General features: G+C 37.7%; 1 protein-coding gene across 1 annotated transcript in view; it reads right to left on the reverse strand.

Annotated features, from left to right (window-relative positions):
- Nucleotides 1-691: 691 nt before the first annotated feature.
- Nucleotides 692-17,166, reverse strand: part of LOC144969078 (uncharacterized) — a 25,367-nt gene continuing 8,892 nt past the window's right edge. Inside the window, exons 4-13 of the mRNA XM_078908098.1 lie at nucleotides 16,020-16,257; nucleotides 14,058-14,240; nucleotides 10,293-10,432; nucleotides 8,070-8,185; nucleotides 6,235-6,354; nucleotides 4,720-4,826; nucleotides 3,324-3,842; nucleotides 2,333-2,425; nucleotides 1,446-1,547; nucleotides 692-899 (exon numbers count right to left, since the gene is read on the reverse strand). Coding sequence (XP_078764224.1) covers nucleotides 817-899; nucleotides 1,446-1,547; nucleotides 2,333-2,425; nucleotides 3,324-3,842; nucleotides 4,720-4,826; nucleotides 6,235-6,354; nucleotides 8,070-8,185; nucleotides 10,293-10,432; nucleotides 14,058-14,240; nucleotides 16,020-16,257 — 1,701 coding nt within the window. The 3' untranslated portion in view covers nucleotides 692-816. The remainder of the gene's footprint in view (nucleotides 900-1,445; nucleotides 1,548-2,332; nucleotides 2,426-3,323; nucleotides 3,843-4,719; nucleotides 4,827-6,234; nucleotides 6,355-8,069; nucleotides 8,186-10,292; nucleotides 10,433-14,057; nucleotides 14,241-16,019; nucleotides 16,258-17,166) is intronic.

Here is a 17,166-nt window from a genome sequence, read left to right on the forward strand (position 1 = left end):
ACAACAAACATAAAAAAAAATTAAAAAACAACAAAACAAACAAATAAGTAATACGTGATCGTGTATACGAGTAGATATGGTGTTCTATCCACTTATGTGTTCAAATGGCTTTACAAGGAATCCCTAACCAACAGCAACACTTGACACGCAGGAAGACACCTGTCTAACCGGCCGAGTTAAAATTTTTTCAAGACAGTTAATTACGACTGGGGAGAACTGTAATAATATTATAGATAGGCGAATTTTGAGAGCTCACGATGTATGTTTTCTGCCTGTCACTGCCAACGCGTGAGTGTCTTGCCGTTTTACAACTGTTACGAGTGTTGGCGAGCCTTTTCGCAGATTGGGTAGATAGAGTGTCACAGAATATTGCAGGGTAACTAACAATAGGAAACTGCTGCTACTGCCACCCAGGGTTGCCAATTTGGCAGATTTTCTGCCAAATGTCCCTTTTTTTTTTGGGCAGAATTTGAAGTCGCTTGGCAGAGAAAAAAAGGTTTGGCAGTTTGGCAGATATTTGGCAGATTTTATTTTCCGATATTATTTATATCATGTATGGGTCTACTTCACGTTTTCCATGGCAATTTTTATGTATTAGTGATTTTTATTTTAACTTGGGAAATGAAAAAAAAATAAATAGGCCTTGCGAATTTTTTGTTTAACGAAACTGATGAGTTTTCAAAGGGGGTTCTATAAATAGTACGGTTTGGCAGATTTTTGTGGTATTTGGCAGATTTTTAAAATCCAGTTGGCAGAATGCCTGAAAATAATCTGGCAACCCTGCTGCCACCTCGATCGTCGTGTTGTGTCATTGGATCATACTTGGCGTAGAGCGTCCCAGTCTTGGATGTTTTTGCCAAATTTGGGTTTGATGTCGTAGGTGTACGTCTTCTTAGTTACTGAAATATTTATAAAAGGATGAAATAATAATAATAATAATAATAATAATAATAATAATAATAATAATAATAATAATAATAATAATAATGATAATAATGATAATAATCGTCGTCGTCGTCATTATCATAATCACCACAACCACCACCACCAGCAGCATATTCATCATCACATATGATCATAGTCATCGTCATCATTATCATCATCATCATCATCGTCATCATCATCATCATCATCATCATCATCGTCATCATTATCATCATCATCACCATCACCACAACTACCACCACCACCATCATCACAACCACCACCATCATCATCATCATCATTATCATCATCATCATCATCATCATCATTATCATCATCATCATTGCCGTCGTCGTCGTCGTCGTCGTCGTTATAATCTGACAAACGTATTGCTCAATGCCAAAAGACCCCTGGAGGCGTATATCCAGTATATCCAGTGTATGTATTGTAAAACCGTCAATCACGATTACTTAAAATTTGTTTAAAAAACTTGAGACACCACATCATATAATAACATATACCTGGATCATAATATTTCCCTTCAAACTTCCTGGTGGTTGGAATATCAGCATGAACACTATAGAAATCTTGACTGGCGCTTCTCCCAGAATACATTGTTACGGCTGAAAAGAACACAACTTGTTGAGAGAATTGCATCAGAAACATTCATGAAAAAGATGATAATACAACCCTTCTCTCATTAAAAAAAAAATAACTCCAAACAAAATACCCCCCCCCCCCCCCAAATAACAACAAAGCAATCAAACCAACACAAAACGAAACTTCGGTCAAAGTTGGCCTCAGATGACAAACTTCTATAGCTATATCGTGTGAAACTCATCGAACTTGTGCGGCAAAGCTGAATGCCGGGAAACGACTCTGACCGTACTAACTCAGGTGTGAAATGAGTACCTGACTGTTATCCGTCCAATTCACATCATATTGTTTATTGTTTATTTTAATACACACACAGACACAGACCCTGGCTCGCACTCCCCCCCCCCTCTCTCTCTCTCTCTCTCTCTCTCTCTCTCTCTCTCTCACACACACACACATACACACACATACATACGTACATACACAAACATACATACAACTGACATTCCACACTGTCGTGTATTGACAAAACACTTTTAAAAATTATGGCCAGAACGTTTTTCATTAAAATAGATGACTGACAATTTGTCAAAAAAATTATCAAAACTAAGACTAAAGGAAAACAAAGAACAGAAAAAAAAGAAAAAACAAACAAACAAACAAACAAAAAGACAAGCTACACAAGAAATAAATAAATACGCCCCCCCCCCAAAAAAAAAAAAAAAAGATAAACAAAACAAAACTCCCGCTATTTGTCAACATGGTACTATTCCTCTATGAATCCGTAATCCCATAAATCTCTTACACTTACACGGAGAGGCAGGTATTGGTGGCAGCATTAGCGGTGTCTCGGGCCGATTGGTCGCCGGCTCAGGGCTCTGTACGTTTTTAGCTGTAGTGACGCCTGGAACAACATTCAAGTGTGGTGGATTGTAAGTAAAACATAGAGTTTTCATGAAGAGTAGTTAAATTGTAGAGTGGAAAACATAAGGAATGTTATTCTTTAAAAACAACCTTTATTAGCGGCTTGAACAAATTATATAATTAAAAATAATGATAACAACAACAACAAAAGCTACAGGTTGTCGTCGTCGTTGTCGTCGTCGTCGTCGTAGTCGTCGTCGTCGTCGTCGTCGTCGTCGTGTATAGTAGTAGTATAGTAGTAGTAGTAGTAGTAGTAGTAGTAGTAGTAGTAGAGTAGTAAGTAGTAAGTTAGTAGTAGTAGTAGTAGTAGTAGTAGTAGTAGTAGTAGTAGTGTGTAGTAAGTAGTAGATAGTAGTAGCAGTAGTATAGTAATCCTAGTAGTAATAGTAGTAGTAGTAGTGATAATACAACATACGACAACATATACTACTACTACTACTACTACTACTACTACTACTACTACTACTACTACTATACTACTCTACTACTACTACTACTACTACTACTACTATACTACTACTACTACTACTACTACTACTACTACTACTACTACTACTACTACTACTACTACTACTACTACTATACTACTATATAATAATAATAATAATAATAATAATAATAATAATAATAATAATAATAATAATAATAATAATGATAATAATAATAATAATAATAATAATAATAATAATAATAATAAGAAGAAGAAGAAGAAGAAGAAGAAGAAGAAGAAGAAGAGAAGAATATTTGAAGGTCTGATAACGGGACCTTGTTATAATATTGGTGTAATGGACACTACTTTGCACTTGTTTGAGAGTATTTCCACTACATCAATGAGCCCATAACAATTCACGCTATCAGACCCGGAACCAGGAACATACCATAACTAAACGGCTGATCGGGTGTGTAACCAATACGGGGCAGAAAGGATTTTGCGATGTAAGAGGCGCGACTCTTGTTTCCCTTGCGATCCTTCTCGTTTATGTTCGGTTGTTTCCCTTTATCATCTTTTTTCGCCAATCCCTGTTTCATCTTTTCACGACTCAGTGGTCTTTTAGAATCGACGTTCAATTTGTTTTTTTCGGCCTCTTTCTCTTTTTCTTTCTCTTTCTCATTTTCTTTATTATCTTCTTCCTTTTTCTTCTCATCGTTGTCTACTTTCTTATCTTTTTGTGACTGACTAGATTTCTTATCGGCGGCCGTTTTCTCCTTTTCCTCTTTCTCTTTATTCTTATTTTTTTCGTCTCCCTTTTTACTCTCCTGCCGACTGGCGGCCTTCGCTTTATCCTTATCTTTGTTATCTTTTTTCTCCTCTTTGTTTTCATCTTTTCCTTTCTTCTCCTTGTCTATTTTTGCGTCACTTTTTGAAGTTTTTGTTGTGCCAGGTTTATTTCCGTCTTCTGATTAGAGAAAAAAAAGAAGAAAAAGAAAAAGAGGAAAGATGTGAACTAGTCATTGTTAGTTGTTGTTGTTATTGTTAATTGGTTTGTTGATATGATGACGCAATTGACGATGGTAATGACGTATGATGGTAATGACGTATGATGGTAATGATGACGTCATTAACATTGATGTAACAAAAAAAAAAAAAGACAATAGACCTACATAACTCACACGAGAGCCAAACTGTGCTTTGCAATTCAGACTATTTATTTGCTTTGAGAGTATTTTCATTCCAACAATTTTTATTAGAACAAGTTGGGTTATAATTATTGCTTTACTGCGGGGAAGAGAAAATGAGGCAAACCGAAAATCACCTGGAAACCTGGGGCTGTTTTGAGAAGGAGAGGAATGATGTAAGATGAATGCAATGAGGTCAGACAAGAACCAAAGCAGAAAATAGAGAGGTGAGGATTGGAGACTGCAGGTAAAAGACTTAATGTACCAGCTGGAATAGGCTGGTTAAAATAATTATAATTTAATTGAGTTTTATATAGCACAATATCCACTAAACGTGTTCAAGGCGCTTTACAAGGCCAACAGCTGTAGACATGACGCCTGTTAGGCGATATTACATTTTTTCGGCCAGAGACAACGCTGTTAACGGCCAGGTACTCATTTTACACATGAGTACGGTGAGAGAATGTGAGTAAAGACCCTTTTCTAAGGACTCAACTATACGCCGAGCGAAGCTCGAACCCAGGACCTTCTTATCCCAAAGCGAGTGTCATACCACATGGCCAAATAGATAACAGGTGACAGATGACTCTTACAAAATGAAGGGGAGAAAGCCATTTGACGCCAAATAATTGGACTATGATCCATAAAATATATTACCCTTTCCTTCTCCCTTCTGAGGTGTCTTCTCAGCCTTTGACTTGCTGGAAGCGGGTGTCCTTTGGAACTCCCCTCGAAGACCTCCTTCAAACAAGGCACCGCCACCTCTGTGGATGAAATGATGACGCTTGTAGACATTAGCGAAATAGTTGTACAGGAGAAAACAGTTACAATGAACACAAGTGAAACGATTAAAATGGAAATAAGGAACTTATATATATATACATATATATATATATATATATATATATATATATATATATATATTAATATATGCCTGGTATATAAATAACAAAAGAACAAACGGAGCTTTTATATAGAGCTAATAAATAGAGGTGCCTAAATGAGTCAATAAAATGGAGATAAAGATAAAGGGAGTAAATATGACTCATGAATGAACACCACAAAACAAACGACGTTTCGGCCTTTGGTCTTTTTCAAGTAAACACAAAATACAATCTAATATATATCGTCGTTTGTTTTGTGGTGTTCATTCATGAGTCATATTTACTCCCTTTATCTTTATCTCCATTCTTATATAGAGCAATATCCACTAAACGTGCTCAAAGCGCTTTACTATGTCTTCTTTCCATTTCAATACAATGATAACTCTTATACCAAACGAGCTATAAACTGACGATTTTACAAACCCAAGAGTATTCTCACCACCAACGTTATTTGTTTACAACTAATATAACGATCCGGCCTTTACGTCCAACAGAATATAGGTACTACTAGCCAGCAACTCAAAAAGACATATTATTTTGACAAGACACGCCCAAAACATAAACGTTATGGTTCGAGGTGTTTGTCCGAAGGCCATGATTTCTCATAGTAGACAAACATAAGTTTCATATGCATTTATTCACCGCTTTGTTTCTGATGCTTAATCACGTGAATGTCAAAAAATATCATACGGCGTTCGTTGTTTCAGACGAAATGACTTTTATACGGTGGTTTAATTCACATAAATAGTCTATATTTCATAATGATCTGACAAGTTAAATTTTGAATTATGATCGGGCGGGAGACATAATTTTTGTGAGGAAGTTGGAGATGCGCGCGCAATGTGTGTATTGGGTTTTTTTGGAGTAAAGAAGATGATTTAATTAATTCAATTAATTCCCTTTATTCATACGCATTCATCCAGCCGCAATGCAGTGACGCAGTGTGCTAGGGCGAGGTGATTTACTCAAGGCCACACATCGAGGCGGGTAGTCGAACTCGGTACATTTTGGGTCTGAAGCAAAGACCGTACAGCTGAGCCACGCTGCACCGTTTGTAAATTGTTACGAGATTAAGATGCCACCATCATCATCACCATCTTCTTCTTCTTCTTCTTCTTCCTCCTCCTCCTCCTCCTCCTCCTCCTCTTCCTCCTCCTCCTCCTCCTCCTCCTCCTCCTCCTCATCATCATCATCATCACCATCATCATCATCGATCATTATCATTTCAATTATCATTGACATCCACAACATTAATAAGCACACCAAATTATGATAAATGTATACTCACTCTTGATATGGGAATTGTTTGTCTGGGTACCCCCAAACTTGGGCGACCTTTGACCTGTGTCTGTCGTGTCTTTTCGGACGATGAACTCTTGTGTAACGGTCGTTCCAGTTGTCATCGAACCTTGATATATAATAAAACAACACCCAATTTAATAGGTAGACAATGCGAGACCTCAACGTTTACTGTCTGATAGAGTGATAACTGAAAACCTAAATGATGGTCTAATAACAGAAAGAAAGAGCATTGTGACGTTAACTTCATTAACTCACTCAACCCTAACACCGACTATCTCCGTATTTGGCTGTGTTTAACCAAAGAGTGTGTAGGGTAACGTAGTTACCAAGAGCTCCCACTTCTCTTAACCGCAATGCTATTGTCGCGTGCCAGGCGAGACAGCGAGGTGGGTGTGCTCCGCGTGAATCATGCGCGCTAGACTTACTGAGACAATGAAGAAAATACGAGTAGAAGACTGAAGATGCGTGGCTTCACCAAAAGCGAGAAGTGAGAGCTCTTGGTAACATAACAATCGTTACCTACACGCTCTTTGGTTTAACTAACCTTATCGTCATTTATATTTTTCTTAGACAAATTATATACTACATATTATTAACGCTACCATTTAAAAAATGTTTTCATGGTAGCGTTAGTTGAATAAAACTATGTAGGATACCAATTTTCTATCGAATTGAGAATCTGATTATTTGTCAATTTAAAAAAGTATTAATTGATATCTAGGGAGAGCGGACAGCAAGGAGTTTAAAGTGCTAGGGTTGAGTGAGTTCAAGTTGCTTATTTTGATGTTAGACGCTGTGATCTATTACACCCTTATGCTCTGAGTACACAAAATGTTCTCTGGATTCATAATAAAATATGTTGGAGAAACAAGATTGAACTCAACGAGCTGTTAAAGCCAGAAAGATGATCAAGTAAGTTGTATGATCAGCGCTCCGAGCACACAAACACACACTACACACACATTATATTCTCCCTCAAACACCCGCATAAACACACGCCCACAAACACACATACACACACACGAACACACACAAACAACACACCCATATTCTCCCTCAAACACAAAGGGAACACAAAAACACACACATATTCTTCCTCAAACACCCCCATAAACATACACACAAACACACACACACACACACACATACACACAAATCAACTAGTACAAAGTGAAGGACACTGGCAAGAGTAGAACAGAAGTGCCCATGTTCAAATAAATTTATCCAGTGATAAAATTCTGACAAGAAATGAATGATGCAGTGATAAACAAAACAGAAAGCAAAATATATCCGAAAAGTCCTACATTGTCCGGGGGCACTGATACTTTTTGTATGTTTTTATTTTCTCATAATATTTTTTCTTTATCTGCTTTGGAGATCGGTGTGTATCAACCACATCTATCCGTCTATCCAAAGGATAGACACCAATGGGAGCGATCTATATTAACTTTCCATGTGCTCGAGGTCATTGGTCACATTGCAAAATGTGCTCAAAGTGACCCACATAGTGAAAAGTGCTCACAGCTTTCGAAATATCTAACATCACGGTTGGTCATTTTGTTCTGTTTGACACATGTGTATGTTTACAACTTTCATAAACAAAGTAGGGTGTTTACATTTTAAAAGAAATATCCAATCGTTGGACAGCAACAAATCATGTGATTGATGACTTGGTTGGACGAAAACCTGAATATAGATCGCTCCCATTGCTATTGTCAGTTTTACGCTATAGAAACCGGGATAAACTCCGGCTCCATGGGCAGAATGGCTCTGAAGGACAAAAACAAATAATTCTATTTTAGATCTACTGACTGATCGTACCTGACAACACCGGTGTGAGCGTGTCCAACGACATTGTTAGAATGCTGGCATTCGATCCTGTCATAAACCATGGACGGAATCATTGGATCGCTGCGACGTGGGAAACAATTGCAGTCCTGGGAAGTGGATAGGAACGTTTATAAATAAATAAATAAATAAATAAATAAATAATAAATAGATAAATAAATAAATAAATAAATAAATAAATAAATAAATAAATAAATATCCTTCATTCATTCCTTAGGGGAAATTTGTCTCTTGGGTCTATTCCAAGGAAAGACTGGAATAACACAAGCGTCAGCCGCAGTGCAGCGCCGCAAATTGAGCTAGGGCGAGGTCACTTGCTCAAGGCCACACAGTACAGCGGTGGCTGATCGAACTCGGTACCTTCCGGGTACGAAGCAAAGACCGTACCGCTGAGCCACGATGTACCCCCGATGCATTTCCATGGATTTTATCATCCTTCATGCGCTTCAATATGGTTTGTTTACCCCCCCCCCACCACCACCAGTACGCTAACGTATGGAACCAGTTTCCTTTTAATGTTATAAGCCACATGCTTATTCCTTTTTAAAAAATAATATTACTATTATAATATCTATGAGTACTATCGAGACTCATTTATATTTGAGTCGAGTTAAAGTGCCTTGCCCAAGGACATAACGCCGTGGTCAGAATTTTCCATCATTGTAACCCAACCGATCACTAGCAATGCTCAATAATGCTTGATTTTCTTGTTTAGGGACGTTCCGTACGGCTGAGCAACCGACGCCATTATTCTAATGTGCGCACTTAATCTTCTTTTACAACATAAAAAGAAACATTAATACAAAATAAAAAAGGCTGAAGTTGTCGCCATTAAAAAAAAAAAATTAAGGGGATTTTACAGCGCCTGTGAAACTTTTAGATCATCTAGCAATGATTAAAAAATCCAACTGACTGTCTCCCTAATAACAAACGACTCCAGGCAGGGCCTAGATGAAACTAAATGGCCTCAATCTAATCTCAAAAAAAGGACACAAAACACACAGTAAAGACAAGTATTTCCATTACAACAATGCGCCTTTAACAGTTTGGGTTATCAGACCTGCAATATCCCATAATACGCCAGCCTTCATCAGTGGGGACTTTCCACCTGTCCCACATGTACCCGATGTGGACAAGAACCCGAAACCGCAGAACATCTAGTTGAACGGTGTGTTGTGACGATGCTACCGGGCGGTTTCGCGACGGTGCACGACTGCGGACCGGACTTTGCTGATTGGGTCGATCGTCATAACATTGTAGTGTGAGAACCATAAGAGGCTGCTGCCAGCCTAGTGGAGTCAGCGCTTTGCGTGTGTTGGGTTAGGTTTGTAGCATCGACATAGAACAAAATAAAATAATCATTTATCTGACAGGAAGAAATAAGTGGGAGAGGTTGGTGTTGTTTAGAAATCATAACATTTCTATGTAAGATTATACTATAGATAGAATGCAGATGACGTCACTCAGGCTTTTGTTATTGTTTTTGCCATCCGCGTTTGTGAGTTGTTCTCACTAAACTGTATCAACCAGACTATAAAAGTTCATGGTTACACAGAGTTTGTGTGTTGGTCCGCTTTACTTCCGGATGGCAATGTTATGAGCTTCTTAGCCAAGCGCATACTATCTATAGGCATGATAAAACAATAACTGAGACAGAACAATGTGAGTCAGAGATCATGTATTGAATTCTATTGATGTGATAATGCTTATAATGGTGGCGGTGGTGGTGGTCGTCGTGTTTACAATGATAGTGGTGATGGGGATGATACTGTTGTTGCTGCTGCTGCTGCTGTTGCTGATGATGATAATGATGATGATGGTGATGATGATGATGATGATGATGATGATGATGATGATGATGATGATGACACTGATGATGACGATGACGACAAGGACGACGACAACAACGGCAACGACGACGACGATGATCATAATGATGACGATGATGGTAATGGTGATGATGATGGTGATGATGATAATGATGATAAAAAATATGAAAAGCATATTTTTAGACTATTTATAGGCATTCACCATCATCATCATCACCATCATCATCGTCATTATTATACAAATAAGATGATAAGATGAAGTGATGTCCATGATGAAGATGATGATGAGTAAGACGATACACCAAAGCCGAAGAAGACGATGACCAATGACAAGTGGACACGGCGACATTGATGCAGACCCACCCACCTCTCCTCCAATTTTGATCAAAGCTCGGGCCTCTTCCTTGGGCATGACTGGTTGGTACGGCCGCCAATGGAAATCATAGACATCCTCCATGGACAAGTCATCACCAGAGTCGTCCTTCTCCTGGACATCGTCACTGCTCACTGAAACAAATCGTCACCCGTCGTGTCGTGTCAATCATGGCCTTCAGAGTCATTCTTCCCATGATGTAACCGGGGTTTATCCCCGGCTTCTATAGCGTGTACCGGACAATTGCAATTGCTTGCTATCCTTTGGATAGGACGCTGGTCTATCGCAAAGTACTTTCCGTCAAAACCAACAGACTCAGCTACCCAATCACTGCTGGGTGGACAAGGTGGTCAGAAAAAAAAATCTCGACTGAACACGGGATCGATCTTCGTCCCTTTGTGTGTGAAGCGAGTGCTCTACCAACTGACCTATCGAGACCCCCCATGTGTCAATCATGTAATATTGTCAAAATGTTGTTTTTTTTGTTTTTAAGGGTTTCACGCCGCTTGCAACACATTTAGGTTATATCATCTCCAGATTGTCAAAATGAACTAGTCAAAAGAAAGAGAATTTAGTTTCAAGATAAAATGACCAGAATGAGGAAACACTAAACAAAAATGAATATATAACAGCTTTTAAAAAGAGAACAAAATACCAAACACTGATGTTTCGGGCTCAAAACCCTTCTTAAGCCCCCCCCCCCAAAAAAAAACAAAAACAAAAAAAACCCAACAACAAAACCCATTAACACATAAATACATTAGTAAGAGAAAAAAAATAAGCACGTCCTTTCTGTATATATGAGGGATGAATGAAAATGAGGAAATATCAGGTTTTTTTTAAGTTTAAAGAATAAAGCTCACACTCGCTCCTCAATGGAGGCATTTTTAAGAACTCAAGCTTTATAAATTAAGTTTAACATTCGATTTTAGGCCTCGTTTTGACAAATCCTCAAACCATATTGAAATACTCAAAGCGACAAATGAGGGTGCAAGCACTGGTTTAAGATAAAAATCCGAAAATATCTGTATGAAACAGTGCTAGAAAAACTGATCGAAAAATACAAGAAAAGAAAAAAAAAACGCCCCGAACACCAGACTGCCTCGATCGAAATTCTAACCTCCTTGATTACCGGTCATATGTGCTACCAATACCATAATTTTTTCCCGACAGAGACAATGCTGTTAACGATCAGGTCTCATTTTACAACTGAGTACGATGAGAACCTTTTCCAAAGGACAAATTATATGCGCCGCTCAAAGCGGGATTCAAACCCTGGACTTTCTGATCCGAAGGCGTGTGTCATACCACAAAACCACATAGCACCATATCTCACACTATCTACTTGTTCCATTTACCTTTATCATGAACAGTTCCCATGTCTTAAAGGATAGACAGAGGAATATGTCACTTGTGACGATATCACATATGTCACTTGTGACGATATCCCATATGTCACTTGTGACGATATCCCATATGTCACTTGTGACGATATCACATATGTCACTTGTGACGATATCACATATGTCACTTGTGACGATATCACATATGTCACTCGTGACGATATCACATATGTCACTTGTGACGATCTCACATATGTCACTTGTGACGATATCACATATGTCACTTGTGACGGTATCACATATTCACTCGTGACATCACATATGTCACTCGTGACGATATCACATATGTCACTTGTGACGATATCACATATGTCACTTGTGACGATATCACATGATCTTGATTTTGAAAAAAATCATCTAATGATGATATGGCAAAGGAAAAAGCTCTCGAACGTGTTCGCACTAAGACTAAAGGATTTTTCTGCAAATCATAAACATTTGAAACTTTGCATACAGTTACAAGTTTGAACGACGTTGTGTGTGTGCACCCATTGAAATGCAAAATGAATCTTTAGGCATTTTAAGATTAAAGACAGCAATATATAATTCTGATATCTATTTTTTCAAACGCCATTGTTATTTTTAAACAACATTACTAAAACTTTAAAAAGTAAAATCCGTGACACAACACAAAAGCATCAATATTTTCCACCTCTTTGACAATAAAATGGTTTCGAAACGTAATCTATTTAGTCATAGAATTTTCACTTTAAAATGAGAAATTCATCAATTTTATGTTCTTAGAGAGAAGTGTTTGGTTTTTGTCTCTAGTATTTGTATTTGTTATACAAGAGGTCTTAAGCCAACACCAACACTTGACAAAGTAGGCCGAGATATGTCGAAGGGAACGCGTTATAACAATGTAAGATTATGTAAATTTCTCTAAATAAGATTTTTAATTTTCACTGAAACACACAAAAAAAAATATTTAGAAACGGTGACGTTTGTGAAACTTAATAGAGATTAATTCATATGAGAATTCTTGTAAGTTATGCTCTAAAACATCTGTTCCAATTCAGAATAGGAATCACAATCCCAAATTCCCAATCCAACCCTGTAGGTATATAATTCCAATCAATCGCCAGCAGGACTTCAAAGCAGATCGATAATCGATACATTCGATTCGATTATTAAGCCTCTTGGGAAATTTTAAATTGATCTTGCCATGAGCAATTCACACGCCCTGTCGTACTGGGAAAAATAAGTATTTAACATCTTGGCTAGAGAACTCGTCCTTCAAATTGAATATCGATCGATTAAAATAATATATAACAATTATAAAAACAACAATAATAATAATATTATAATAATAATAACAACAATAATAATGATAATAATAGATAATAATAATAATAATAAATAATAATAATAATAATAATAATAATAATAATAATAATAATAATAATAATAATAATAATAATAATATAATAATAATATAATAATAAAACAACAACAACAATAATAATAATAATAATAATAATAATAATAATAATAATAATAATAATAATAATAATAATAATAATAATAATAATAATAATAATAATAATAATATTAATAATAACAACAACTAATAATAATAATAATAATAATATAATAATAATAATAATAATAAATAATAATAAAATAATAATAATAATAATATATAATAATAATAATAATAATAATAATAATAATAATAATAATAATAATAATAATATAATAATAATAATAATAATAATAATAATAATAATAATAATAATAAATAATAATAATAATAATAATAAATAATAATAATAATAATAATAATCTGACCACATAGATGTCAACATCAAAGATTCATTGACCAATTCTACTTCACCTGGCACCAAATCATCCTTTTTCTCCATATTTAATTCCAAATGATGAATACAACACTTCCCACTCATGAAGAAAAAAACACGCATTTAAAATTTTGGTCAGAAAACTCGTCTGCCAAATCAAAATCAATCGATAAAAATGACCCTCGTCTTGGCAAAAACTCTCAAACCTGAGACTTCGTATTCTCAGGCCGGCATGAGAGTTTTTTTCCAAGGATTTACCGAACTCAATGCTCCTCACAATGTATCCTTAGTTAGTAAAAGTAACGTATCCGAAAATGCTCTAGGCGGAACATAACGCCTGTTAGGCGATATTACAATTTTTCGGACAAAGACAACGCTGTTACCGGCCAGGTACTCATTTTACACCTGAGTACGGTGAGAGAATATGAGTAAAGAGCCTTTACCAAGGTCTGAACTATGCGCCGAGCGCGAGGCTCGAACCCAGGACCTTTCGATCCGAAAGCGAGTGTCATACCACTAGACCACATAGCCGCACATGTTGATGACTATCGACTCACCAGGGCTGGGAGTGGGAATTGGTGGGCTTTCTAGTGTGGTGTACGTGTAGATACTATCGTCATAATCATAACCATCATCGGGATGAGTAATCTCTGGTTTCTTGGGCGGAGGAATCTCGTTCCCAAATTCGTCATACTTTGGGTAATAAGTTCTCTCCATTGGTTGTCCATTCTCGTCGTACACTGAAACGAATACAATAAAATAGTTTAGAATTAATGCAAGCAGATTTTAACTTTCTATAATAATAATGTATTTCTTTTTTTTTTTCAACTTAAACATTTGCATCACCCTTGGAATATCTCTCCTTTCCAACCCGCCCTTTCTTTCCGATTCCGTCTCTCACCGTAGCTATCGTTATGTTATAGCCTGATACTGAAATCCAAAAGGACTAGCAGTTTGACGTCATTATTTGGTTTTTGCACCGCTTAGTGAGTTGTCGTTAGAAGAGCTCATGGAAACAATTTATTTCATTGGTTGAACTATTGAATACAACTCACGATTTGTTTTCTTTTGTGGCAAAAGACTGGCATTTTGACGTTATTTTTTGGTCAGTATCAGCGTGGCCTTCGTAAAGTTATGGCCTGATACTGACCAAAAAAATGACGTCAAAATGCCAGTCTTTGGCTACAAAAGAAAACAAATCGTGAGTTGTATTCAATAGTTCAACCAATGAAATAACTCGTTTCCATGAGCTCTACTAACGACAACTCACTAGGCGGTGCAAAAACCAAATAATGACGTCAAACTGCCAGTCCTTTTGGATTTCAGTATCAGGCTATAACATAACCATCGTTACCAGGCCATAACTTTACGAAGGCCACGATCTCACACACCAACAGAAACGTACTCTCTCCTCCTACCCTTCTCTCTCTCTCTCTCTCTCTCTCTCTCCCTCTCTCTCTCTCTCTCTCTCTCTCTCTCTCTCTCTCCCCTTCCCCATCTTTTAAAAAATGATTAGACATTCCCCCTTTCCCGCCCTTTTCACCCTATTTTTACCACAGTACTCAGGTATGCACCATTCTTCAATCTTCAATTTACAGTCATCTCCTGATTTCATCCCTCTCTCTCTATCTTTCTCTCTCTCTCTCTCTTTCTCTATCTCCCTCCTCTCTCCCTCTTTCCTTCCATTGCACACAAACACACACACACACACACACACACACACTTACACCTGTCTTTTTTCCATTACCCCCCCCCCTCCCCCCAAGAGTAGAAAAACATTATAAATATGATCATATTTTGACTTTTATACATTCTGTTCACATGACATATGAAAGGTTCTGCGAGCATGAAGAATAAAATAAAAAGTAGCCATTTTCATTGTTTAGAACCAGGCTGCTCGCCGTTGCTGGGCGACGTGACATCAGACTATTGAATCCAATTGCTTGTGTCCGTTTCATGCTATAGAAACTGCGATAAACTAAGGCTAAATGGGCCTTAACTCCGACTACATTGGCCTTATGGCTCTGAAGGACTACCACTAGATAGTACTACTGCCCTGAGCGTGCAACCTGTACCATGTAATACCAATAAAAAGGGTCAACTCCAGACTCTCTAGGCAAACATGGCGTTATCAACACATCTAACCACAATCAGCTCCCCCCCCCCCTCCTCCCCCTTCCAAAAAAAAAAAAAAAGAAAAGAAAAGAAAACCTCCGTGAGCTTTTATATTTTGCAATCTATCCACTAAAGGTGTTCAAAGCGCTTTACATGGGGTCCCAATCCAGCAACACTTTACATTAAGGGAGATATGTGACGCCCATGAGTGGTATATTTTTTCTAGTCAGATTCAGATACACACCGCTGCTACCTTCCAGGTACTCATTTTACACCTGGGTGCGGTGAGAGAATGTGAGTACACATCCTTTTTTCAAGATTCCACAGAGCAGGACTCGAACCAGGGACCTACCAGCCCGAAGGCAAGTGTCATACCACAATATCACCCAGCCACACAGACTTACGTATCGCATATCCATAACGATCGTACTCCTTAGGGTCGCCATTCTCATCGTTTTCAACCATAATACCAAAATGGTCGTAGACCAGCAGGTTACCAAAATCGTCATACTGGGGTTCTATCAGGTAGCCCTCTTCGTTCTCGTAGGGTTCTGGTGGAATGAGATGTCCGTCTTCGTCATATTCAATACGATTGCCGAATTCATCGTAGTACATGGCATAACCGTCAGGGTCATATTTTGTCTGTTTAGTAGAAGAAATGTATGGGTTAAAAATAATAAAGGAGTCCATTAGAGCCATCAGGCCCGTGGAATTGGAGTTTATCCCGATTTCCGTAGCGTTAAACGAGCCGTAGCAAGTACTTTTCGCCGGTTCTACCTGTCCAACATGTACCCGCTGTGGGCAAGAACCTGAGACGGCAGAGCATCTAGTCGAACGGTGTGTTGTGACGATGCTACCCGGCGGGTTTGCGACGGTGCACGTCGAAGGCGGACCGGACTTTGCTGATTGGGTCGATTGTCATAACATAGTGGTGTGAAAACCATTAGAGGCTGCTGCCGGATCTGACAGATCAAGCTACCCAATTTCTCCTGGATGAATATAGATGCACCAGTCCATCTGCTTGCAAGCCGAGTGCTCTACCAGCACAGCTATCTGGACCCCCAATGTTACCTTGCTCAATTACAAGCTTTCATATCATTGTTGTGTAGTCAATACTCTTTTTCTGTCTGTAAAATTTTACTATTACTATTGTTATGAACTGTAAGGTAATAATGGAAGTATCAGTGGTAGTAGTAGAAGTAGTAGTAGTAGTAGTAGTAGTAGTAGTAGTAGTAGTAGTAGTAGTAGTAGTAGTAGTATTAGTAGTAGTAGTAGTAGTAGTAGTAGTAGTAGTAGTAGTAGTAGTAGTAGCAACAGCAGCAGCAGCAGCAGCAGTAGTAGTAGTAGTAGTAGTAGTAGTAGTAGTAGTAGTAGTAGTAGTAGTAGTAGTAGTAGTAGTAGTAGTAGCAGTATGCAAAGACATTTAAGGATTAATGGATGGACATTGAAGTCATGAATCTCCAGCTAAAAATTGGTCAGACTAAAGAACCTGTCCAAGGAGTATTAAAACTGATTCATTAATAGGATACCCATAGTATAATAAGAGGCATA

The sequence above is a fragment of the Berghia stephanieae genome, chromosome 3, assembly GCF_034508935.2.
Source record: "Berghia stephanieae isolate SIO BIC M18660-M18661 chromosome 3, UCSD_Bste_1.3, whole genome shotgun sequence".
Classification (NCBI taxonomy): domain Eukaryota; kingdom Metazoa; phylum Mollusca; class Gastropoda; order Nudibranchia; family Aeolidiidae; genus Berghia; species Berghia stephanieae.